The following is a 27,500-nucleotide window of genomic DNA, read 5'->3' as shown; positions in this document are numbered from 1 at the left end:
CAAACGTGACTCTGCACTGCCCTCTGGTGGACACCCTCAGACCCACAGCACCTGCCCCCGAGTCCCCGAGACCTGCTCCAGACCAGTCCAGCCCGCGCCCAGTCCGAGTCCTCACCTGGTACCGGTGGAGACCAGAAGGAAGTCCTGAGATGGTCCTCAGTCTGGATCTGGATCCTTGGTTTAGGTTTGAACGCAGGTCTGGACCAGGGTTTGGACAAGACTTTAGACCAGGATATGAACCAGGATCAGGACTAGAGTCTAATGAAGTCCGGCCTCTGGAGTCTGTACTCGGATCTGGATCAGGCTCTGGACCAGGATTTGATCCAACATCTGAACCAAGGCCCAAACCAGAATTGGAACCAGTCTTGGAATCTGACGAAGTAACACCTCAATCTGGACCAGGATCTGAACCAACGTCTGAACCAAGATCCAAACCAGAATCTGAACCAGGATCAGGACTGGAGTCTGATGAAGCCCCGCCTCGATCTGGACCTACACTCGGACCCGGATCTAGACTTGGATCTGGACCTGAACTAAGCTATGTTCTTGGATCTGGAGGAGGATCAGAACTTCGATTTGGCCCTGAATCTGAACCAGGATCAGGACTTTTTGAATCTGAACCAGGATCAGGACTTTTTGAATCTGAACCTGGACCAGGATTTAGATCACGAATCAAGCTTGGATCCGGATCTGGACTTGGGTCTAGAGTCTCCGTCAGGTCCGATGGGTCTCTGGTCTTGAGAAGGTCTGAACTCGAGGACTCCGGACGGTATTTCTGCGGCATCAGCGACATGAACGACAGAGAGAGAGGGAAAGAGAGATGGAAGAGACGGAGAGAGGAAGGAGAGAAAGAAAAGAAAGTGGAGAGAGAGAAGAAAGAGAAAGTGAGGAGGAGGAGGAGATGAAAATGAAAGAGGAAGAGCAGCAGCAAAGAAGGACGAAGGAAAGAAGAAATAAAGCGAGGGGAAGAAAAAGAGAAGAGCAAGAAAGTGGAAACAGTGAGTAGGAAGGAGAGACAAAAGAAATGCAGTGAGGAGAAAGAAAGGAGAGAATAGAGGCTTTGCACCGTCACGTGTCCCCATGGCAACGGTACCTACGCCGCCATGACACCGGACACACTATGTCAGGGGTGTCAAACTCACTTTGGTCCGGGGGCCACATCCAACCGACTTTGATCCCAAAGGGGCCGGATCAGAAAACTCATGTCATATAAACCCCAAAAATAACAATAAGTTCAAATATTTGTGCAGAGAAACACAAATCTATTACAGAAATCTTTTTTAATTGATGAACTCTTTCATTTTACAAAATATTATAATATTATGAACAACCTGAAACTTTAAGAAAAATGCAATTTCAACACAAAGTTTTAACATGAACTTGTCTGTAAACAGGAATAAGTCAATTTTTCTTGTAAAATCCTGCACTCGGCTCCACTTTTCTCATGTTGGACATTTTTCTGATGAGGGTGTCACGGTCAACAGTCAAAACGATCGTCCTTTAAGAGCGTTTGGAAAGAGACAAGTCTTCATTTGTGCTGCTCTGGTGGGAGGGGCCACGTACAGAGACGCTGGAGACGCTGCTGTGATAAACACCACAGAAAATTAACAAGATTTTAATAGAAAATATGAATTAAAATATTTTAGTAGAAAGTCAGCTGAGGGCCAGATTAAAGGTCTTGGAGGGCCGGATCTGGCCCCCGGGCCGTATGTTTGACACCTGTGCACTATGTCATTGACATTCAGCAGCATCAGAGAAACATGGGCAGGTTTTGTTGTGTATTTGGTTGTTCTTGACGCTCTGAACGGGATAAAACTATTTGTTTCTTCACTGTTCCTCTGGAAATGACTCATCAGGATCAAACAAGGGAATTATCAGAAAAAAGATGGGAATTATGACTAGAGAACATAAACCGTGAAGAGATTTCCAATGGTCCCATCAAGACACCTGAAGTTTCATCAAGGTATTTGCTATTTAAATTGTTTCGTAGCTTTATTTAATGAAAGAAGCACATTTACTGAACTAAAATGTCATTAATTTATCCAGGAAAACCCGCACTAGTTTACGATTCAACGAACCCACACTGGGCTCCTGTGATCAACACGACGCACGAGTCGAAAGAGTCTGTGAGCCGAACCTCGAAAGAATCGGCCATGAAAAGATCCTTGCGAACGTTAGAAAGATCCACTCACAAAAAACAATTAATTCTAGAAGACATAGTTGTGGTTAAGCGAGACAATAAAGAAAACATGGATCCTACGACGAGTGACATGTTTATATGTGCGCTGGAAGATACAGTTTCTACTGCCACTCACACTGCAAATGTTTTCTTTTTACATTTTAGTTCAGTAAATGTGCTTCTCTCATTAAATAAACTATGAAACAATTTAAATAGCAAATACCTTGATGAAAGTGACGTGAGTGTGTCTTGATGGTGCCATAGGAAATCTCTTCGCGGTTTATGTTCTCTAGACATAATTCACGTTTTTTTTTCGATAATTCCCTTGTTTGATCCTGATGAGTCATTTCCAGAGGAACAGTGAAGAATCGATTCGTTTTATTCCCGTTCAGAGCGTCAAGAACAACTAAATACACAACAAAACCTGCCCATGTTTCTCCAATGCTGCTGAAGTCAATGACATATTGTGCCCGGTGTCATGGCGGCGTAGGTACCGTTGCCATGGGGACACGTGACGGTGCAAAGCCTCTATAGAAAGAGTGAGAGAGAGAAGAAAGGTACTGAGACTGGTCATGCCTGTTTGTTGCTTTTATATTTGTGTCTTTCTGTTTCCATTATTGTTTAATTTTCCCAGTCCATGATGTGACGTTCCCGTTTACCCTGGTCTCATATCAGTGTTTTTAGGAGCACTGTGGGGGGGTTGTTTCTTTTTTTTTTTTCTCCTATTCTTCCTCTCATTTTATGCTATATAGACTTTTTTCACAATGGCCGAAGTGTCACGATGTAGGTAAACGTCACTTACGTTAAAGGTTGTATGGAGGATTTTTTTTTGTTTCAAACTGTCAGTGAAAGATTAAAATACCATTACAGAGACGCAGCAGCTTTGTAATTATGATGACTAAAAAAAAAAAGAACGAAAATCTATCAACTGTGGACGTGTTGAGGCCAGATAAACATCAGCCAATAGAAAACGAGGCTCCCTCATTTTCTATTGGCTGTTGGGTCGTCAATCAAACTCCCTAGTGTAACTGACTCGTCGGAGCGCGGGGATTACGTGGTTTGCGCAGCGGTTCTTAGAGGCTTTTTCGAACTGTCGCTTCTTCGCATTTCGCACAAAGTTTGTCGCGACGGTGGACGAGAATCCACGACCGGTTCGCCGCAAAAGAAAGTCCGTTTTTGAGGTCGCTGAAAGAAGAAGAGAAGAGGAAAAGTAGCAAAGCCAAACTGAGGTGATTCTTGGAGATCCCGTCCAGCGATGGCGCAGACGAATTGTCTAAAAACTGACGCGTCGGTCGCTGAATTACTTCTAGACAGGAAACTTCAACAGTAATTCTGAATGCGCACAAGGACTGTCACTGTATTTCTCTTCCCTTAAAAAAATCCTCTATACAACCTTTAATGCTTTTCTGTGGCAAAATATCTGTGTAAATGTGTGTCGTATTCTCTACTAACTTAAATTAAATTAAATCTGCCCCATCACCAAATCTTCAACCAACAAAGTCCACAAAGGATAAACATTTTAACATGAACAATTTATCCATAACTGTCAAGAGAAGAAAGATGAAAACTTACTTCTGTTTTATTCATGACCATAACATTAGTTTTGTTCAGTGTCATTAATGCGTCATCGTTGTTTCCTTTAAGTTTTCGTCTTTCTACTCTTGATCGTAATATTTATTTAAAATGTTATTATTTTTTATTCTGCTTTTTCTGGATTCAGTGTTTAAGCAAAACTATTATTAAACATTTATTTTAATACAAAAAGGCTTAACATTGCATATCTCGGAAGAAGAGAAAACATGCAGATGTTGTTGAAAATTTTCAATATTTAGTTTGGTCCACAACTTAGTCCCAGTTTTTAATTTTGGTCTCTGTGAATTTGAGTTTGACTCTCCTAATGTAAACAAACAGCGCCGTGTGATGACGTCATCGTGACTCAGTTTGGATGTACAGGTGTGAGTGTCGAACATAGAACCTACAGCAGGTTCTAAACTCCAGTGTGAGTGTCCTTATGTGTTCTGATTCAGCTCAAGTTCATTCTAAAACTTCAGTAAAGCTTCATTTCTGTCCTGGTAATGATACATTTTTTAGTATCGACACTTGAGTATCTAGTTTCGATATTAGTTTTAGTATCGATTAGTATCGGACAGACTCGGCTGTCGTGAAAGTTTGAGAAAATACTGAAATACTGAGGTGAATAAACCAGGTCCAAACCAGGTCTAAACCAGGTCTAAACCAGGTCTAAACCAAGTCTAAACCAGGACTAAACCAAGTCTAAACCAGGACTAAACCAGGACTAAACCAGGTCTAAACCAGGACTAAACCAGGTCTAAACCAAGTCTAAACCAGGACTAAACCAAGTCTAAACCAGGACTAAAACCAGGACTAAACCAGGACTAAACCAGGTCTAAACCAAGTCTAAACCAGGACTAAACCAGGTCTAAACCAGGACTAAACCAAGTCTAAACCAGGACTAAACCAGGTCTAAACCAGGACTAAACCAGCTCTAAAATAAATCTAAACCAAGGTCTAAACCAGGACTAAACCAGGTCTAAAACCAGGACTAAACCAGGTCTAAACCAGGTCTAAACCAGGACTAAACCAAGTCTAAACCAGGTCTAAACCAGGACTAAACCAAGTCTAAACCAGGACTAAACCAGGTCTAAACCAGGACTAAACCAGGACTAAACCAGGTCTAAACCAGGTCTAAACCAGTCTAAACCAGGACTAAACCAGGACTAAACCAAGTCTAAACCAGGACTAAACCAGTCTAAACCAGGACTAAAACAAGTCTAAACCAGGACTAAACCAAGTCTAAACCAGGACTAAACCAGGACTAAACCAGGACTAAACCAGGTCTAAACCAGGTCTAAACCAGGACTAAACCAAGTCTAAACCAGGACTAAACCAGGTCTAAACCAGGACTAAACCAAGTCTAAACCAGGACTAAACCAGGTCTAAACCAGGACTAAACCAGGTCTAAACTAAATCTAAACCAAGGTCTAAACCAGGTCTAAACCAGGACTAAAACCAGGGTCTAAACCAGGACTAAACCAAGTCTAAACCAGGTCTAAACCAGGACTAAACCAAGTCTAAAACCAGGTAAACCAGGTCTAAACAAGTCTAAAACAAGTCTAACCAGGACTAAACCAGGTCTAAACCAGGTCTAAACCAGGTCTAAACCAGGTCCAAACCAGGTCTAACCGTAGCTGTGCACACGGCGTAAAGAAAACCCATCAGACAGTTTGAATTTTCCATAAAAAGCTCTTTATTCTTCTGTGACATGAACTGTAAGGCTCAGAACGGTTCTTCCAAATATACACATGAAACCCACAGACACACACACGCTTAGCACACACTTAGCACACGCAGGCAGTATGTACAGCTCCTACAGGCCCTGAACGCAGCACGGGGCCTTCGCTGACCCGCGGGAACGACCGGCGCAGACTCGGCTGTCGTCAAAAACGCCGAAATACTGAGGTGAGATTTCAGAACGTGTGATGTTTTTGAGATTCTAAAAAGAAATTAAGATGTTACGTTAGGGCATCTGGTGTATTATTGGTTTATTTATTGTAAAAATCGAGGTTATTTTCAGGGTTCCCGCTATTTTTCAAAATCTCTAAATCTTTTCACAAATTAAAGTGAATTTTCCATGGACTTTAGAGAAGAATTTCACTCAGAATCAGAATTTTAGGGCTAAATATGAAACGTTAACCCTGTTCCACTCACCTTATAATTTGGGATTTTTAATTTAATTTATTTTTTAGTCGTTTTTAAAAATTCAAAATACTGTCAGTACATTTATTGTCGTCTCTTTTAAACAAAAAAGCGCAGACGTTCGGAAATAATCATAATATCCTCATGAGAACTTGCGTGAAATAGATACTAAAATTAATCCAAAACTGTCATTGAATTTACAAATTTCCATGACTTTTCCAGGATTTCCATGACTGTGGGAACCCTGTATTTACGACTGAAATGTTAAAGTGCGTATGACAAGTGAAACTACAGCACTCATTTGACGAAAATAGTCCACATTTTTCAAAATTTTACCAAAAATCTTGCCTAGTTTTATCTCAATTTTTTATTTTCCTTCCAAAGAACTGTCACTTGGTATTTTATTATTATTTTTTATTTATTTTTTTATGTTATTACTTATTTTTCTATCTTATTTTGTCTCGTACATTTACATTTATATAATTTTGTTTTATTTGAAACTTGTCTTTTGCTCGTTTTTGCAATTTATTTAGAATTTATTGTTGCCATTTATATTTTTAAACATTTTTATTATATTATATTGTTATTTGTAAGCAACTGTGTCCAAATATTCTCCGTTACGGATCAATAAAGTTCGTTTTTGTCAATGTAAATATGGGTCAAAATGTGTCTAAATTGCAGAATAGTCGAGATTAAACTAAAAAAACAAAAGACAATAATTTGACTTTTACTTTTAACATTATGAAAATAAAGCGAAGATAGAATTGTTTGTATTTGAGAAGAATTCCAAGATCTAAAATCAACTTCACTGGCCTCTTTCAGCAGTAAAATAAGCTTCATTAGAAACCATTCGGAAAGTTCGGAGCGGTTCCCGAACGCCCCGTGCTGCCTTCGCTGCTCACTCGGACGAAGTGAGTTTCAAACGTCACATCTTTTCACTGTATTTCCACTGGGTTTTTGCCTCGGAAAAAAAACAAAACAAAAAAAACAAAACGAAAACAGGACTCAAGCCAGCCGGGAAAAAAAAAAGAGAAAACGAAAAAAAAAAAAAAAAAAAAAGACCACGTACGATTTTAAACGAAAGGCATTTCAAAAAGGCACTGTCTCAACAAAATGAATCGGTACTCCTGAGAGCGATTTGCATCTACGAAAGAGAGAGAAAGAGAAAGAGAAAGAACGACAAAACGGAGAAAAAAGGACGTAGAGAGAGAGATCAGGAAGTGTAGAAAATCTGAGATTACGTTTTTTTTTTTTTTACTCCTCGTAAAGTAAAAGTTGTGCTTCCTCTTCCCTCCGTGAGCGAGTCTAAAGTGACGAAAGTTCGACGTGATCCTCTGAAATGATTTGAACATTTGTGTTTCTTGCAGCTTTCCTTCAGATACGATTCAGTTTGGCTCGTTTTTAACATTTTGAGGTTTTTTCGTCCTTCAAATTACATCCACTTTAACACTTTGGTAGGGTTTTCAGGCTGACAGAATCGTGCCGGTGCCGGTTCTCGCGACTCATCTCGAAAATCAGGGTGTTTGGGATCCTCGTGTCGTTCGTTCATTTGTTTTTCAATACAAAACCAAAAATAAGAAAACGAACAAACTATTTTGCTCGTTATTTTTTTTCGGTTTTTGATTTTGTGTTTAAATGAAAAATGGAAAAAAAAAAAGTTTCTGTGACTTAAACTACGATGCCGGACTGAACCAGGACTAAACCAAGACTGAACCAGGTCTGTGACCAGACTGGAACCAGACCGGGACTGAGACCAGGACTGAGACCAGGAACAGGACCGGGACTGAGACCAGGATTAAGACTGGGACCAGACTGGGACTGAGACCAGGAACAGAACCAGGATTGAGATTGGGACTTAGACCAGGACTGAGACCGGGACTGAGACCAGGAACAGGACCAGGACTGAGACTGGGACTGAGACCAGGACTGAGACCGGGACTGAGACCAGGAACAGGACTGAGACTGGGACTGAGACCAGGACCAGACCAGGACTGAAAACAATTTAGTCCTGGTTCAGTCCTGGTTCAGTCCCAATTTAGTCTTGTTTTAGTCCCGATTTAGTCCCATTTTAGTCACGTTTTAGTCCCGATTTAGTCCCATTTTAGTCACATTTTAGTCCTGGTTCAGTCCTGATTTGGTCCAGTTTTAGTCCCGTTTTAGTCCCGGTTCAGTCCTGTTTTAGTCCCGATTTAGTCCCGGTTCAGTCCTGTTTTAGTCCCGATTTAGTCCCGCATTGCAGTTTAAGTCACGAAAACAGGAAACGACTGTAATCCTTTTTTTTTTCCATTTTTCATTTAATCACAAAATCAAAAACTGAAAAAACGAATCATTATTTGGTTTTTTTTTCATTTTGGTTTTGGAGACAAATAATGAAGAAAATCGCTGTTTTTTTTTTCATTTTCTTATTTTTGGTTTTATATTGAAAAACAAATGACACACGGATTGTTTGGGAACCGAAAAGTGGACGTCAGCAGGTTCATCCGAGTCACACACGGTAAAAACAAACAAACACACACAAAAAAAAAAAACGTGTGTGTGGAATACGGTGAAGAAATCAAGTTTTTCAAAATAAAGATTGTGCGACCAAACATTTGCTGTATCCGTTACGTCTTTGGATTCAGCGTTGTTGCTGCTTTCTCCACCGAGTTTGGCGCTGATAAATAACGATTTTTACGAATACAAACACTCGCTGGTGTCGATGCTGCGTCCACGATTTTTATTTTCCTCGCTGCGACGTCCGCTTTCGTACACCCTTGTTTTTTTTTTTTTTTTGGTGCGGCATCGTTCTGACCGACCTGAAAACACGTCCAGTTTCTCTTCCGAGTCGCACTTTTTCCCAAATCCTTTTTTTAAATCTTACATACAAGGCGGGGAGAAAAAGAAAGTTGAAAGAGAAAGAGAGAAAGAGAAAGAGAGAGAAGGCCTATTTGGTCTCAGCTTTTGTGGAGTCTTCTTAATCCTAATAAATAAAAACCGTCGAACACGAAGAGTCCAGCAGATTACGACAGAAATCCTACTCCAAAAACACTTGAAAAAACACGACACCGTAACAGAGGAATGGTAAATATTGCTACGATAAATGATTGGAATAAAACATGATTGCATACAACAAGATCTAACCCCCTAAAAACCTTAAATTAAAGCTCTCAGCGCCAAGAGGAACACGGGACTTTAAGAATCTGGTCGGGCGGCAACGAGATACTAAGAAGAAAAAAGATTTGGGTCACAATTCAAATCAGCGATGTGTAAAAGCAGCTCTTTGGGTCCAAATACGTCTGCTGTACTGTCTTTATTTTGGTATTTATAGTCCATTGATCAGTGCGTGATTAGCATGCTAGTTGCCGTCAGTATTATATAGTGACGGCAAAACTCCGCTCAAGTCTCAGAGTGATGAAAAGCACTTTTAAAAACTCATCGCGGTGAGGAATTTGGACGCTCTGAACGCGTAAGGGGAAGCGAGGAAGAACTTTGGACGACTGCAAACTGTTTAAAACTTTGAAAAAACAAATCAGTTCATTTTAAAGACAATAAAAATCGCATTCAGAATCTTTAACTTATAGACTTATTACCGTAATTTCCGGACTATTGAGGGCACCAACTAAATTTGAAAAGATAAAAACAGGCCGGATTTGTCTATAAGCGGCAGGTGTACACGTCTTCAAGAATGTTTTCAAGTTCGTTTATCGCCTCTGAAAGATTTTGTCGTCTTTTTGCGTTGAATCAGTTCGTCGCGCTGCCGTCGCCAACGTCTCAACATCGGCTCGTTGATGTCGAGTTCACGTCCAGCAGCTCTGTTTACTTCTTCCACAGCCACATCAGTTGTCGTTTACATAAAAGCTGCGTCAGGGTGTTTGTATGAAGCGCAAAATAACTGTTCAAAACGAGAATCTTCCTCGGCGCATCGTCGCGTCGCTCTACTGCGCATGTCTCCTGCAGAAAGAGCCTCTGTTTTGTCTGTATCGTGTCAGTGTCTTGCAGGATTTCAGCAGGTTTCAGACTCTCTTGGTGCCTCCGCTCAGTTTCATTTCTCTCCAGCGACTAGATCAGGAATTGGAATACACTAAACGGTTCGTAAAAACCCCGGAAGTGCAAGTTCGGGCGCCAGCCAATCAGCGAAGAGATCGAGGATTTAAAGCCGGAACAAAGAGAATGTTTGGTGAATTTTATCAAGGGTTAAAGATGTTATTGTCCTTCTTCCTATGGGATTTGGAGCATTACATACGTCACGACCAAATAGCAGCGATTGGTTAAATAAAAAAAAGTACCCGCCTACCGTCAAACGAACGAATCCTAATGCTGCGAGGTCAGACGGTTTCCTTTTGAGTGGATGTCCGGCTACTGAAGTTTGAGACGTTTCTTCTCGTCATTTACGCACTCACCCGTTTTCACGCACACTTACGGGTCATTATGACGTATCCCGCTCACTAACATTGATTTAGCTTCAGAACTTATTTTATCACACGAAGATAAACCGGTTTTAGTGCTGACAACAAGAAATTAATTTTTAAGTTTTTCTATAAAAAAAATAAAAAAATAAAAAAATTGATTTGAAAGTACATTCTGTTTTTTTTGGGTTGCAGTAGCAGAAGAAATAAGAGTTCGACTTTCAATCTGTGTGTCATTCGTTCATTCGTTTGTCAAAATAAAAACAAAAATAAGACAACGGTCCTGGTTCAGTCCTGATTTTAGTCCTGATTTACTCCTGGTTTTAGTTCTGGTTTTAGTCCTGGATTAGCTCTGATTTAGACCTGGTTTACTCCTGGTTTTAGTTTTGGTTTAGTCCTGGTGTAATCCTGGTTTAGTCCTGGTTCAGTCCTGGTTCAATCCTGGTTCAACTCTGGTTTAATCCTGGTGTAGACCTGATTTAGTCCTGGTTCTAGTCCTGTTTAAGGCTTGTTTTAGTCCTGGTTCAATCCTGGTTCAGTCTTGGTTCAGTCCTGATTTTAGTCCTGTTTTGGTCCTGATTTTAGTCTTGGTTCAGTCCGTTGTTTTTTCATTTTCTTATTTTTAGTTTTATTTTGAAAAACGAATGATACACGGATTACTTTCAAATTGGTCCATCAATAAGGACATTTGGTGAAAAAACAAAACAAAGTGTAATTGTGATTTTTCTGACAAATTTTGCGAATGAAAACAAAATTTATACTTTTGAATTTATTTTTTTTTGGCGATGCAGCATTTGAGCAAAAATTTAAATCTGAACCGAGCCTCCCTTTGCGTTTCAGAGCACATTTGTAGAAGGTTTGAGTTTTTTTTGTTGTTTTTTCAGCAGCTTTCACGCACACGAACCCAAAACCGAGAAATCACCAAACCCTTAAAAGTCGTCTTCCTCTTGGTCCTGAGCTCAGACCCCCTTTAAAAAACAGTTGTGTAGACGCTACGCTAAAAAACATAAACACAGGTTAAATAAAGCCACAGTAAAAGTAAACTGTCTGTAAACCTGCCCCCGCGGCATCATGGGAAACGCGGTCCGCTCAGGGCTAAGGCACAGGGAACGATCAGACAGCGCCGGTTCAAACTCACACGCAAATGTACACACAACTCCGTATTACCACGCCGAGTTTACCGCAATTTGAAAGATTCTGCTTCGACGATTCGCGTTTTTTGAAGCGTGTATTGAAAAAAAAAAAAAGTAAAATCAAGTAAAAACGCCTGCTCAGTAAGTAACATTTTACACTGGTTCAAAGTTAAAACCAATAAGCTACATTCAATATTTAATGTAAGTAACAGTCGTAAGGCTTAGGCACAATGTACGTGTGGATTTTAATGCATTTTCAAGAACTGCGGTAGTCAAAAATGTAAAAAATAACTGTACTGTAATACTACTAGTAACATTTTCCTCAAGCGACTTTAAGTAGATTGTATTTCGAAAAGTATTTGACATTAAATCGCAGTAATGGTACTTGGAAAATTGTCTACCAGCTTCTGTTTATATTTAAATAACGTCATTTTTTGGACTCGCGTGAAATTTAAATCGAATATTCAAATTTTGCATATCGCTATAACGAAAAAGTGAACGTTAAAAAGGCCTGTACCTGATTTTTTTTCCCCACGTGTTTGAGCAAAATGTGTAAAAGTACATTGTAAAAGCAGCTCTCGAGGTCAAAAGTCGCCCAAAAGAAGTGCGCGGTTAACATGCTAGTTGTTGTCTCCGGCGCACCGGTCTCTGAAAGTTGAGAAAAACATTTATAAACTCATCACGGCGAATAATCAGGACGCTCAGAATGCGTAAAGTGAGCGAGGAATAACTTCGGACCTCGTTAAAAATCAGGTACAGCGTCTTTTTAGTTTATTTTTTAAAGGTTCTGTCCACGTTGACGTCACAAACCGGGAAAACGTTTGGAAACCTCTCTAGATTTTGTCAGTTTTCTTCATCTCCATGTCACTTTAGTGTTCCGTTATTTCGTTTCCTCACTGACGTATAACTCCGAGCGCACTGGGTACATGCGATTAGAAAAAAATGACATGCTAAATTCAAGACGATTCCAAACTCTTCTTCAGTTTTACCGCTGATGACATTTACTTCACTTGGTTTTATCATAGTCTGTCGGCGAGCCCAGCGCTGGTAACTACTAGTGTTAAAGGTTGTATAGAGGATTTTTTAAGGGAAGAGAAATACAGCCACAGTCCTTTTTCAAATGTTGTGCATGCCTGACACCACCTTCCTCTCCACAGCTCCACAAGTAGAAACATCTCCTCCTGCCTCCTGACTCTAGAAATCACGCTTGTTTACAGCCGTGCGTGTTCAGAATTACTGTTGAAGTGACCTGTGTAGAAAGAATTTAGCGACTGACACATCAGTTTTTAGGCCCTTCGTCTGCTTCAGTCACGCCATTACTGGAAGGAATCTCCAAGAATCACCCCAGTTTGGTTTTGCTCCTTTTCCCCTTCTCTTCATCTTTCAGCGACCTCAAAAACTGACTTTCTTTTGCGACAAACTGGTCGTGGATTCTCGTCCGCAATCGCAACAAATTTTGTGCGAATTGCGTAAAAGCTACAGCCTCTAAGAACCGCTGAATAAACCATGTAATCTCAGCGCGCCGATGAGTCAATTACACTAGAAACATAGGGAGTTTGATTGACAGCCTAACAGCCAATAGAAAATGAGGGAGCCTCGTTTTATTGGCTGATGTTTATCTGGCTTCACTACGTCCACAGTTGATGGATTTTCCTTTTTTTTTTTTTGGTCATTATAATTACAAAGCTGCTGTGTCTCTGTAATGGTATTTTAAACTTTCATTGACAGTTTGAAACAAAAAAAAAAAATCCTCCATACAACCTTTAAACGGTAATACGACATTACGGTATCAAAAAGTCGCAACAATTTCGTTTTCTTTGCCGTCATTTAAAAAATCTGCAGCGCGTAAGGACCTGATATAATATTATAATTTATTGATCCCTACATTTGTTTGCTCAGCAGAAATGAATGTGTGTTTGTATTTTCAGTTTAATTCTATCACGATTTAAAACTAAAAGTGTCTATAATGTTTTTTTTAACTGCGTGGGGAGATGGCGTTCGATTAGTTTCGTTCCGTTGTCACGCTCATAAGAAACCAAGACAAGACGGCAAGTTCGGCCACAAGCGTATTGGTCCCAAAAAAAAAAAAAAATACTAGTACTTCTGTAATTTCCTCGTGCGATGTTTTACTTTTTTTTTTTTTACTTCTTTGGGGAGGTTTTTGTGTTTGAGTTTTGATCCTTTTTTCCACCCTCTACCTGCTCCCTTTTGTTCTTTCTGTACTTCTGTAATTTGGCAGCATTTTGGTTTCAGGCCACATTTGTTTACGTTTTACAGGAACTAAACTTAAAACCACATGGCTCATTTGTATAAACTATAAAGCGCTGATAAAAACAGCTCTTTCCTTGTGCGCTGATGTGGTTCAGCTTCTGTCGGACTAAAGGACACAACTCAGTGGAATTTGAGTGTTCTTTCTGTGACAGAGGATGTTCTGCTGATGGTGAGTCTGTTCTGTGTGTGTTGTGCTGGAGATGTGAAACTTTTCAGAGATTATAAGTCTGCAGGCCGTACAGCGTTGCGGCTTTGTATCTTACCAAAGTCGTACTAAAACATTTTGGTAAAACAGTAATACTGTATACACTGTATGTATCAAAATCTAGATACTGCCCAACCCTAGTAACTATGGAATTTTCTTATTATAAATCACGTTTTTTCATGATTTGGATGTTTTCTGGGATTTATACTCAGGTGAGGATTCTGAAAACTGCAATGAAGATACAAAAAAAAGCTCATCGCAGTCTAAAAGATAGACTTAGCTCGAGTTGGTGGAGTTGTTCAGAAGTGACACCGAGGATGAAGAACTGAATGGATTTAGTGATTTGGAGTGAGATGGAGAGTTTGTTAAACTTGTTCTGTTCTGTTGTTTATGTTATAGTTTATCTGAAGAACTGTTCATATGTGACGTTAACAGTCTGTTGTTTTCTGTTCTGTTGTTATTACTAAATTTGTCATCGCATGTTTCCAAACACTTTCCTAGTTTGTGACGTAAGCGTGAACAGAGCCTAATAGCGTTTTTATTTTTTGAGACCCTATACCATAAACTAAATACTTCTCGTTTGGTTTTCTGAATAAATTGGAGCAAACCGGTAATATCTGGTTGTGTGTACATTTCTCACACATAACTCTCTCTCTCCAGTCCAGAGAGAGGCCCAAGGCAAGAGTGGCTACAGGTAACAGCAAGGATTCCTGCTCTTAAAATCCTGACGTCAAACCCCCGAAAAACTCCAAAACTCAAAACAAAAATCGGATCAACCTCAAATTCCAACTTTTACACATCTGAGGCTAACCCGCATTTACATGTTATCTCGTCTTTTTAAAACTCTTGAAAACAAACTAAAATACAATAGAAAAATAATTTAAAGTTACACAGACTTCACGTTGGTCGATGCAAACATGCACTGGAATGTGGAGTGTAGTGGGCGCGGCCGCAGCAGCCGATTGGTCCGTTCAAGTCCCCTCCGAGTCCTGATTGGTCGATCCGGGCGGTCTTTTGCATGATCATTGGTCAAAAGTAGTGTCTGTTTTTGAGTCCCCAGGCTGTTTTTGGTTTTGTGCGCTTTGATTGGTCCCTCCCACTCACATCCGCGTCATGATTGGTGGGTCCTAGTATTTACTGCAACCCTATTGGTCAGCTCAACCGCCAATCATACAGGATTTTGGTTTACAACGTGAAAAAGAACGTCTAAAATTGTTAAAACGACTTGAATTCAGGTTTTAAATTGAAGGGGTTCTCATTTTATAGAACATTTTTTCTGTTTATAAACGCCGTTTTGAGGACTTGCTTTGAATTTTGCCTGAATTGTTACGTCATAGGTAGAAGTCCACAGTTGTTTAACTTGTTTAAACATTTCTGTTCGTGTACCGTTCGTTCTTTTGGATTTCAATTGCAAAAGAAAAACAATAAAATGGGAAAACAGTTTATTTCATTATTCCGTTTTAGTGTCAAAAAAAAAAAAAAAAAAACAGATTTCAAACTCTATTTCCAGACATTTATTTCAACTAACACGAATCAAAAAACAGTCTCGGTGCCTATTTTAATTTTAATATTTTATTCTCTGGTTTATTTGCCCTGAAAGTTCTGCTGCTAGAAGGATTTACCTGAAAAATCATTGCAGTTTTGTGCACGAACGTGTTTTCTTGTGTTCTTTTAAAGCGACGCGTTTACTTTTGCGTCTTAAAAAGTAATTGTAGAAGTCCATGACGAGAAAAAAGAAGCAGTGAGGCGATAAACTCAGCAGAACTTCCGGGACAAATAAACCAGAGAGAATAAAATATTAAAATTAAAATAGGCACCGAGACAGTTTTTTGACTGGTGTTAGCTGAAATAAACTTTAAATTAAATTGGCAAATTGGAAATAGAGGTCAAAATGTGTTCATTTTCAATCAGGAGCAGCTAATATTTGTGATTTATTATTATTATTATTATTATTATTATTATAAGAAGAAGGATGATAATAATAATTTTCTTCTTATTTATTTATAATATTTATTTATTTTTATTATATTGATGATTATTTATAATTTAATTTTATGTATTATATTGATGATTTGATATTATGGATTATTTGTCGGTCGTTTTTGTTATTTTTCATTAATAATAATAATAATAATAAAATGCATTTACAGCGTGTCACTGACTCCAGGAAGAATAGTTGCTGTTTTTCAGTAGCTAATGGGAATCTATATAAAAACAAACAAACTAAAATGGAAACAAAATAACAAACTGTTTTCCCATTTTATTGATTTTCGTTCTTAACTGAAATTCGAAAGAACAAATGGTACACGGACCCACTTCTGCGTCAAAATTGCGTTCATAAAATTGTCTGCACGTCTGTTTGTGCCAGTAACTCACATTCTGAACTCAAGTCATTTCAGATCATTTAAAAAAAAATCTTCCTTTTTCAGTGGGTATACCTCTCCTCGTGATGACTGGCTGGTCGTGGCTCTGTCCTGTTCTATCTGTGATTGTGATTGGTTAGTCCTAGTAGTATGAGCACTCGTATTGATCCACCCCAGTGTCCTCATTGGTCAGCCCTGCCCCCTGTCTCCTATCTCCTGTCTCCTCCTCTCTTTCTCCCCCTCTCTCTTTCTCCTCCTCCTCTTCCTCCTCTTCTTGCTCGGGCTGGTTCTCCTCAGATGGAGGACTTGCTGAAGGACACTCTGAGGTGGTGGTTTTCTCCGAGGTCGTGGTTGTGGAGCTGAATCAGGGACTCGATGGCCTCCTCCACAGAGCCCAGCTGGATCAGAGCCATCTTGTGGTCCTTCCTACAAAACACACACACACTTTTGTAAGAACATTATGGAGTACGTCTTACACTCGAGCGTGGATCGGGACGGATTTTTTTGCCTGAGCCCGGCCCGCGTCCGACAGAGCAGTGATCGAATCCGACCCCAACCCGACAGGCATTAAGATATTTGTGTCCGAGTCTGACCAAACCTGACACAATTAAATTCGCACTATTGCCTACTAATGACACACTTAGAATATCGTTTGTGTGGCCTCTAACGGACACAGAGATGCAAAATACAAACTCTGGATATAGCGAAAATAATGAGACTTAAATTTTTACCACTTTACGAGAGGAGAGTAATAAACTGCAGCATCTCATCCACATTATCCACAGGAATTGTCCTCTGCAGATAATGACCCTAGTCCACAGAACCGCGCTGTGAATCCAGTTTGAAGTGTTATTTAAAAGTAAAACGGCGAAAATAGTTCCTCGCGTGTGTCTGTTTACGTCCACACAGCGCACGGATCGAGGTGAAGCTGCAGATTAGTGAGAGTGACTATTTCCTGTGGACTTTATCTCCAGTCTTTTATGTTTTAAAATCCTGTATCTGAAGTTTTGCACCACATTTCACAAATAATAATGACACAGTTTGACTTGTATCTAAACTAGAAGTGCACTGCTCTGATCTTTTCAACACTTTAGAGCACAGGTGTCAAACTCATTTTGGTCCGGGGGGCCGTATCCAACCGACTTTGATCCCAAAGGGGCCGGATCAGAAAAGTCATGTCATATAAACCCCAAAAATAACAATAAGTTCAAATATTTGTGCAGAGAAACACAAATCTATTACAGAAATCTTTTTAAATTGATGAACTCTTTCTTTTACAAAATATTATAATATTATGAACAACCTGAAACTGTAAGAAAAAATCTATTTCAAAACAATGTTTTAACATGAACTTGTATGAAAACAGGAATAAGTCAATTTTTCTTATAAAATCCTGCACTCGGCTCCACTTTTCTCATGTTGGACATTTTTCTGATGAGGGTGTCACGGTCAACAGTCAAAACGATCGTCCTTTAAGAGCGTTTGGAAAGAGACAAGTCTTCATTTGTGCTGCTCTGGTGGGAGGAGCCACGTACAGAGACGCTGGAGACGCTGCTGTGATAAACACTGCAGAAAATTAACAAGATTTTAATAGAAAATATAATTTAAATATTTTAGTAGAAAATCACCCAAGGGCCACAGTAAAGGTCTTGGAGGGCCGGATCTGGCCCCCGGGCCGTATGTTTGACACCTGTGCTTTAGAGTCTCAAAGCGAGTAGTTTTACTGTATACAGGAAACAAACGTGCTGATGTGTCCAAGTCCGACCCGAGCCCGAATATTTAAATCATGTTCACTGACACTTTCTGAGATATTAGTATTTTTTAGTTTTCATTCATTGGTCCATATAAATGAAATAATGCATATACTGGCAGTGTTCAGAGTCTGGAGGATTTACAGAGAGTCCTCATGACATCATTGACCTGATTCATGTGCACGATTGAGGACGCACTACCACCACTCACCAGGAGGGGGTGCCGTGTCGTCTGTGTCCTTTAGAGAGCAGCGTGTCAGAGCGTTTCATAGAAATGAGAAGAAATGACGGCAGATATTTGTAAATGTTCAGTGAAATATGTTTGTTTAAAGCTGAGACAGTAGCTGAAAACAAAGGAAGACACTGGAGATTATTCTATTTAAAATGGTTTTGTGTTTTTCTCTCACTCCAAAGCTCCAAACCCTGTCCACATTGTGACATTAGGAGGTCGTTTTTAAGAACATTCAACCTCATCGGACTTATTTGGATTTTTTCAGCCCAAACTACCTTCACTAAGATACTTCTCCAACTCCTCTACTCCTCTACTCCGACACTGCAACTATTCCAAATCATTCAAAGTACGGAGACGAGCTCAGACTGTCCTGGGAGCCCTGGGCCCCTCCACATTCTACCCATTGGGAGTCTATTTCTGCAGGACGACCTTTCTCTTAATACATCAACAGTTATGGTGTGAACACGTGGTCCTGTGTGTGTGCAGTTTTCAAATACTCCTACACGGTTGCGTCTGCTGGACCTGGGCAGGCTGAGTGAGGTGTAATGGTGACGGGGCATCAAAAAAAACGCGCTGGATGCCTTTACTTGGACGTCTTTGTATCTGAGTTTAGACGCACCCGACACGCGTCTTGGATGCCATGGACGAAAGGGAAAAAAACTTCGTGACGCACATTGAGGACGTCCGTTGCCCTGGAAACAAATGCCATTTCCCGGTCTTTTCCCAGAACAATGGCAGACCAGGTTGAGAGTGACTTAAGTGTATTTATTACATAAAACCCAGGCGAAGGACTCAAGGGATGCAGCGTGTTTATATTTATACTCCGCTAATGACACTGGTTTAGTCCTGGTCCTGTCCTAGTTTAGACCCGATTTAGTCCTTGTTTAGACCTGGTTCTGTCCTGGTTTAGTCCTGATTTAGTCCTTGTTTAGACCTGGTTCTGTCCTGGTTTAGTCCTGATTTAGTCCTTGTTTAGACCTGGTTCTGTCCTGGTTTAGTCCTGATTTAGTCCTTGTTTAGACCTGGTTCTGTCCTGGTTTAGTCCTGATTTAGTCCTTGTTTAGACCTGGTTCTGTCCTGGTTTAGTCCTGATTTAGTCCTTGTTTAGACCTGGTTCTGTCCTGGTTTAGTCCTGATTTAGTCCTTGTTTAGACCTGGTTCTGTCCTGGTTTAGTCCTGATTTAGTCCTTGTTTAGACCTGGTTCTGTCCTGGTTTAGTCCTGATTTAGTCCTTGTTTAGACTTGGTTCTGTCCTGGTTTAGTCCTGATTTAGTCCTTGTTTAGACCTGGTTCTGTCCTGGTTTATTCCTGATTTAGTCCTTGTTTAGACCTGGTTCTGTCCTGGTTTAGTCCTGGTGATAACCTCGGCGGCTGCAGCGTGTATATATTTATAATCCCCTAATGACACAGCATAGATTTCTTGTTCTGATGTTTGTGGTTCCCGGGTCTTTCTTTCTTCTCCTTCTTCCGGAAAATAACATCGCTACGTTATTAGAGAGTCGTCCTGACTGGTTGAAGCGGCGTGTCCGACTCCAAAAGTTCAGCATTTTCAACTTCTGACGCCAACGTCCTGGACGCCCTGGAGCATTGACATCTGAACGCTCTAGACGTGCCACATCTACGCCAGATTCACGCCACGCTGACGCCTGAAGATGAGTTTGCCTATAATCTGGACACCTAAGTCTGAACGCACTATAACAGGGGTCTCAAAGTGGGTCTAGAAGTCTAAATAACAGGCTACGAACACTGCAGATAGAAGAGTCCACACTCACTGGAAGAACTTGAAGGCTTTGACGATGGCTCCGGAGCTGGAGAACAGCCTCTTCAGGTCGTCCTCCACCACAGACGGGCTGCAACACAAACACACGTCACTCACATGGCTTCAACATGGTGAGGTCCTCAGGAAAAGTCCACACAGAAGACAGCAGACACACAAAAGTCTACGAACAATGACACTGCAGGAGGTTTCATTTTCACTTTAGCACAGCACACCAAAACAAAAGTGAATCAGTGTGATTTGTGAAAACTCATGGCTCATGTTATCGTACGCGTGGTATTGAAACTTACGGTATATTTGACAGGTGCAGTGTGGCAGACGGGGGGAAGATGTTGGAGTAGTTCTTGGAGCCAGGTTTCTTGAAGCGGTGCAGGGGGGAGGTACTGAAGTCCTTGGTCAGACCCTGGTCCTCGTGGCCCTCTCGGGGGAGCTGGACACTGGAGTGTTTGGACAAAGTGATCCTCAGGGGCTTCCCGTGCAGGCGCTGCCCTGTCAAGTGGCTCATCACTGGGGAGGAGGGACAGGAGGAGGCGTGAGAGGCTGGACGCAGGAATAAGTGCGGTTTTGATGTGATTTGATCTGAATCTTGGCACATGGGTGACTTGTTTTTGCAGGATAACACAGAGCTTATTTATTGTGCAACATCAAAATTGCACATGAACACCCACTCATGCTGTAATTTCCACTGGAAAGCTGGAACATTTTTATGATACACGGGCTGCGGAGATGAGATAAACTTTAACCTTTCAACATGGCGGAACATATACAGAATACAGATACAAATAGAGAAGCATCAGCTATTGTAAAAATCCTCTTCTCTACATGATCAAAAAAATAACCAGCATATTATTTAGCCGGCTGTTTGTGTTTTGATACATTCTCTTCTTGCTGTAGCAGATGAATTAGAAAATCTAAAACTGCTTTAACCCAAGTAACAGGTCAGGATAAACTCTGGATCCACCATGTTTCACTTCACTATGACAACAAAAGCACTTGAACACAACACAACCACACACTGGGGGAACCAGGGATGGGCATGAGCAGTCGATTAATCAGTAACTGACCGTTAAGAATTTCGTTGATCACCTTCATTTTTAATTGACAAACTGAATGTAGGTTGCTGTGAGCAGCGTGAGGAGACGAGGCTGCGTCTGACACAAACACTGGAGTTGTGCCTCACAGTCCCACGTTTGGGCTCTGGCTTTTTGGAGACACTGCACCACTCAGTGAGAATGTTTACAGCACATCTGTGTCCCGAGTATGATCGGATTTTTGTGCAGTATAGGTGAGTTTCATTGTTGACAAAAGCGCGCGTTGCATGCTGGGAATTATTTTGGTCGGCGGCAATAAACGCTAATTCAACATGACGGACGGAGCGAGAAAGCACGTAAAGGGTATTGATCCCGGTTATTTATCCACTCTAACGGCAGAGGACCCAAGACCATTTGACCAGAAATTGGTCATAAGCATCGAAGGAGCCAAATCACCCTTTTCAACCCCGACAAAAGGTGGACCAAACCAAATTTCTGGTCGGAATCACCAACTACCTGGACAAATATTCACTTGGGCGATATCCACAATGACTTGGTGGAAACTCCTGGGCCATTCACAGCAGAAAAGATGAAAACCTCCAAGAGTCTCGATGTGTTGTTGAACTTGTTGGAGTCCACGGTTTGTTAGGATCTTCTACGTTTGCTCTGCGGATGTTTGAAAACCGTTTAATTCACCGTTAGCGGTTCTTTTCACTCAGAATACGACAAAGACATTTTCCTTCTTCCGTGCTTCTATTTGTGCATCCGATAATGCAGCAGGAATTTACCATGATCGGGGATAAATACGCGAGGTTACGCACTGTGTTTGACGCTACCGTGTTTCTTGCCTCCGACCAAAATATTTCCCAGCAGCAACGCGGGCTTTTAATAACAATGACGTCAGCTGAAACCCGCCTATACACACAGAACAGACTCACCATCAGCATCATCAACATCCTCTGTCACAGAAAGAAACACTCATATTCCACTGAGTCGTGTCCTTTAGTCCAACAGAAGCTGAACCACATCAGCGCACAAGGAAAGAGCTGTTTTTAATCAGCGCTTATAGTTTATGCAAATGAGTCATGTGGTTTTAAGTTTCAATTCGGTAAAACGTAAACAAATGTGTCAAAGCTGCATTAAACACATTATAATGTCAAACAGGCTGATGAGGCTCTAGAGCGGTGATGACTTATTTGTTGTAAAGTTGAGTTTATTTATGCAGATTAGTACCATATTTTCCACACTATTAGGCGCTCTGGATTATAAGACGCACTGTCATTAAATGGTCTATTTTTGAACTTTTTTCACAAATAAACCGCGTGGGACTTTAAAGGAAACACAACAGTGTGATGGGCGAGTGGTTTTGTTTGTTCGTTCACGGTGACTCTGGGCTTTGTTCAGTTGTGGTGTGTAGGGAGGGTGCTGTCTGGGACCAACGGATTGTCGGCGTGTTCGCAGTGACTCAGTTGTTCAGTCGTGTCTAGAAGCGGCACGTCGCACTCGCTTTTTCGGTTCGTTCCTCCGTTCCGTTCCTCGTCGGCGTGGAGTGATGAGTGTGTCTGTGGGTGCGTTTCGCCGTGCGGTCGCCGTCTGCTCCGTGTGTGTTTGCGTGTTCTGCGGGTGTGTTGTGGCTTTGTAGTTTACTGAAGTCGTGCTGGGACACTAGAGTGGATTCGTGTATGGGGCGCTCTGGATTGTGGGGTGCGCAGTCGTGTTTTGATGGGGTTGGAGGCTTAAGAGCGCGTCTAATAGCCCTGGAAAATACAGGTAATAGTAATAATAATGATGATCATTTTAATATGAAAACGTTCATGATTAATCGAAAAACAATCGTTAATTCACCCGATGATCGATTAAGGAAATTTAATCGAATGCCCATCCCTAGTGGAAACCCTGACACTGATTCTCAAGTCAACATTTTGCAGTTTTTCAAAGTCTCAATCAGATGAATTAGATTAACTACCTAACCATAAACACCATTTCTATCCAAAAACTACTTTGTCTATACAAGCTTCACTATGATTGGTTAAATCCACCTGCCACTCACTCAGAGCAGGACAGAGTCTGACCAATCGGAGAAGAGGGCGTGTCCATGTCCATGTTTGATGCAGAATTACAGCATTATCAGTCCATATTTTACTTTCCAGCTCTCCTTTGGGCTGGTTTTGTACAGTGTTGGGAAGGTGACTTTTAAAATGTAATCCCCTACAGATTACAGATTACATACCCCAAAATGTAGTTTGCAACGTAATCCATTAAATTACTTAAAGTGAGTAATGTAATCTGAATACTTTGGATTACTTGATATTGTCATGTTTTTTAAAACTACGTGAATGTACCAACAACATCCTGAAAATTCATGTTTGTTCAGTCTTTACTTGACCAGATTAAAAATATTATTGATAGAAAAATGATTTTTATATGAGATCATAATTACGTCCACACTACTGTTGGTGTCATATTGTTTTAGTTTAGTCCTGGTTTTAGTCCTGGTTTAGTCCTGGTTTAGTCCTGGTTTTGTCCTGGTTTTAGTCCTAGTTTAGTCCTGGTTTACTCCTGGTTTTAGTCCTGGTTTACTCCTGGTTTTAGTCCTGGTTTAGTCCTGGTTTAGTCCTGGTTTTAGTCCTGGTTTAGTCCTGGTTTTAGTCCTGGTTTTTAGTCCTGTTTTAGTCCTGGGTTTAGTCCTGGTTTAGTCCTGGTTTAGTCCTGGTTTTAGTTTTAGTCCTGGTTTAGTCCTGGTTTTGTCCTGTTTGTCCAGTTTAGTCCTGTTTAGTCCTTGTTTTTTAGTCCTGTTTTAGTCTTTGTTTTAGTCCAGTTGGTTTAGTCCTGTTTTTAGTCTGTTTAGTCCTGGTTTAGTCCTGGTTTAGTCCTGGTTTTAGTCCTGGTTTAGTCCAAGTTTACTCCTGGTTTTAGTCCTGGTTTGGTCCTGGTTTAGTCCTGGTTTTAGTCCTGGTTTAGTCCTGGTTTAGTCCAAGTTTACTCCTGGTTTTAGTCCTGGTTTTAGTCCAAAATGTGAAAACAGGAAAATCCCTCTGTGTAATCCATTTATTTCAACAAAGTAACTGTAATCCAATTCCCACTCACTGAAACAGTAACTGTAACTGAATACAGTTACTCATCATTTGTACTCTGATTACATAACTCCGGTACATGTAATCTGTTACTCCCCAACACTGGTTTTGTATCCCCAACAAATACAACTTGACGTAGTCTGTCAAAAGTGATCAGATTGATCAGATTTGGCGCGTGTGCAGCGGGCAGTGAGGTGTGCGTTACCGAGCTGAGCCTGCGTGGCGTCGGCCATCTGCACCAGGGCGTTCTCCTTTTTGTTGAAGAGGATTTTGACTCTCATCACGTCGCCGTACACTCCTTCAACACGCCAAAAGAGACAGGTTTAGGGTTTTAGAACATGTAAATAAACAAACTCTACTGACACATTACCAAAAATTATAAATTGCGTGAATGTACTTTTGGTTTTTGGCACAAACATTTACACTTTACACTTAATTTAACTAATCAAAATATGACGTTTCACAGTCGGGCAGCACAATTCATCACACTTTGAATAGTTTTATTCTGTGTAAAAGCTGCTAACCTTGTAGTTTAGATCTCTACACTCATGTTCTGAAGTGCATGGGATTCTTAAATTAGTTTAAAGTTCAGATTTCAGCTTTTTCTCAAATGATTAATGCTCCTGGACGTGTTTGAAATTTGAACTGTGAACTCAATCTTGATTTAAAAGCATGAATCACAGAATAAATTCCTAAACAGTTGCAGTCTTAGTACATAGTTATCAAATACTGAAACTGAATAAGCTCTAACGATGAATACACGAGTATCAGCAAATGTAATATTTTGAGGAGAAAACAGTGAATTTGAATTTAGGTCCGTAAAGGAAATAAGGAAGTTAAAAGTTGCAGAGAAATCAAAATGGTGGTTCCTCTGAGGAGCTCTGAATCACGGGAGATCTGACTAAAACCAAGAGCAGCTGATTGAGTCATGCACATAGCTGAGGAGACTTCACATGCAACTCAGATGTACGGGAACACAGCGAATGCAGCAGGTCAGAGGTCAAATATGGGGGCCAAATCTGAAACTTTCTAAGAACTGATTTTACTTTTATGCAAAATGGTCAACTTGATGATTAAGCACATTTTACAGAATCAAATAATTTTGTGTCTGTCCATCATGTTTGAAATATTTTATACTGATCCACTTAGTCTACGTTCAGACTGCAGCCTGAAGTGACTCAAATCGTCCCTATGCTCCTGTATCTGATCTTTTAATGACAGTCTGAACCACGCAGATCTGACTTTTTCAAATGTGACCCAGGACACTTGGATATGTGCTCCTAAAACTGATACATATCTGATCTTTTGACATGCGACTTTAGTCTGAACGGTCAGGTCACATTCAGCCAACCTACACGTCAGGCTCAGGTTGGGACTTTGACCTGATTGGAGGAAGTGAGCCAAAGCACGACATGGAGCTCATGTACATGCACACGCATGACTTTACTATACGAGCCCTGTCAGGTGCGCTGATGTTACAGTGAATAAAATCTGCTCCAAAACACACAGCATCTCCGGCTTTCATCACTGCTCTGCGCTGTTTTTTAAACCATAAATTCAAGGAGGAGCATGTATCTTCAAAGAACGTCAGAACCTCACTATTTAATAGATATTTCTGCCGCTGGACTTTTCTTCTCCGCTAAAACAGTTAGCAAATGTAAAACAAACAACGCCGTGTGATGACGTCATGACGGTTCAGATGTGCAGGTGTGAGTACGGGCCATAGAAGGACCATAAAACCCACAGCAATCGAGCTTGAGCACGGCATGGTTCTACAGTCCTAGTGTGAGTGCACCCTCAGAGTCTCGTCAATGGAGGGAAAGCGAGGTTAGCGAGATAATTAATATTTGGGGATATTGCTGTGTTCAGGCCAAATTGAAGTGGGCTTATCGGAACCGGGCGTTTTTTGAAATGATTGCCAAAGAAATGGCCAAGAGCGACTATAGGCAGTCCTGGCTCCAAAGTCAACGAAAAATAAAGAGCCTGCGAGCCAATACAAGGAGGCTGAAGACTCAAACAAAGCGGCCGTGGACGTGTAAACTGTCCATTTTACCAAGAACTGGATCGTATTTTGGGAAACAAGCCCAGCGTTTAGACGACTTCCGTAAACACTGAACACGTTTGCTGTGTGTGACATCGTCGTGTCCTCCAATGCTCATGTGGGACACTTCTGAGGAGTTTAAAGTTCACACTGGAGATCACACACAAGTCAAATTTATTGGAAATGTGAACGACCTCGCCAAAAAATCTGATTTCACGAAAAAATCCAAATTAAGCATTAAGCCCTGCAGTCTGAACGTAGCCCAATTTTATCTATAATTCTACATACAAGTGAAACTATATAGACACATATGCTTAAATAATACCGACCAGTGCAGAAAGTGCCGTCTGACCACATGATGCTGCATTGACTGATTTAATCTACCTGCGCATAAACCAGATGATTTGATTTGCTGAGTGAGATTTGAGTGTTGGTGAAACGTACCGAAGAGAATAAAGAGGCAGTGTGGCGTGACTCTCTTTAGAAACAGGTGAAGGAAGGAAGAGAGCAGAGTCCAGGCGCCGATTCACCAGGGACACAAGAGTAAACAAACAGGTCAACAAACAGGTCAACAAACAAACAGGTCAACAAACAGGTCAACAAGTGAGGCCGGGTCAGAGGGGCAGGTGTTTTAAATGAAATGGACTGTATTTTTGGAGGTATTTGGGCTGCTAGTGAAGTGAAAGCCGTGTCCTCTGTCTGGTTACGTCTCTTTCATGGTTTCTCTAGTGCAGGGATCTCCCACGTTTTTGTCTTCTTTTGAGCTACCTTTACAAAAAGAAAATGCCAAAGAGCTACTAATTTTAGCAGTCACAAGAAATTGAGCGTGCGTTGTTGTGCGTTCATTTTAAAAAAAAAAAATCGCAAATATAAGTTGTGGCCACTGTTGTAACGTTAGAAAAACTACAGGATCTGGCTGTAAACAGGAAGGAAAACGATTTGTACAAAACAGAGAAGCCCTTTCAGGTGCGCTGATGTTATTCATACGAGGCAAATATGAAATAAAGTCCGCTAAAAAAAATATACGGCGAATCCGCGCTGACCTTCGATAAGGACTGTGACAGAGACAGAAGTTTTACAGGCCTCTCGTCTCCGGCTGTTCTCACTGCTCCATAAACTCACGGAGAAGCGTATCGCAGCAGGACTCACATCTGTCTCACTATTTAATAAATACTTCTGCCGCTGGACTTATTTTCTCCGCTAAAGTGTTCGCTCTGCTGCCACATGTAAACAAACAGCGCCGTGTGATGACGTCATCGCCTTTAGTGCAGCGGCGTTGGGACGACAAACACACTTGCATTAAAAAAAAAAACATTTGCACAAAGCCTATCCACTTTTCTA

General features: G+C 40.9%; 2 protein-coding genes across 4 annotated transcripts in view; one reads left to right on the top strand and one right to left on the bottom strand.

Annotated features, from left to right (window-relative positions):
* The window catches only part of LOC129412138 (translation initiation factor IF-2-like), a 3,508-nt gene extending 2,183 nt beyond the window's left edge, over positions 1-1,325 (top strand). Inside the window, exon 2 of the mRNA XM_055165213.1 lies at positions 1-1,325. This exon is cut by the window's left edge and continues 66 nt beyond it. Coding sequence (XP_055021188.1) covers positions 1-905 — 905 coding nt within the window. The 3' untranslated portion in view covers positions 906-1,325.
* Positions 1,326-5,423: 4,098 nt separating this feature from the next.
* The window catches only part of ptbp1b (polypyrimidine tract binding protein 1b), an 81,655-nt gene continuing 59,578 nt past the window's right edge, over positions 5,424-27,500 (bottom strand). For all 3 annotated transcript variants that reach the window (XM_055165206.1, XM_055165207.1, XM_055165208.1), the window contains exons 10-14: positions 26,604-26,637; positions 24,324-24,416; positions 20,304-20,520; positions 20,009-20,086; positions 5,424-16,679 (exon numbers count right to left, since the gene is read on the bottom strand). In XM_055165206.1, the coding sequence (XP_055021181.1) occupies positions 16,547-16,679; positions 20,009-20,086; positions 20,304-20,520; positions 24,324-24,416; positions 26,604-26,637 (555 nt within the window). In that variant the 3' untranslated portion in view covers positions 5,424-16,546. The remainder of the gene's footprint in view (positions 16,680-20,008; positions 20,087-20,303; positions 20,521-24,323; positions 24,417-26,603; positions 26,638-27,500) is intronic.

This window comes from Boleophthalmus pectinirostris, unplaced genomic scaffold, assembly GCF_026225935.1.
Source record: "Boleophthalmus pectinirostris isolate CB_2022bp ecotype Guang Dong unplaced genomic scaffold, ASM2622593v1 HiC_scaffold_7, whole genome shotgun sequence".
NCBI classification, from domain to species: Eukaryota; Metazoa; Chordata; class Actinopteri; order Gobiiformes; family Gobiidae; genus Boleophthalmus; species Boleophthalmus pectinirostris.
Note: the sequence above shows the minus strand (reverse complement) of the source record. Positions and strands in the feature narration are given on the sequence as shown.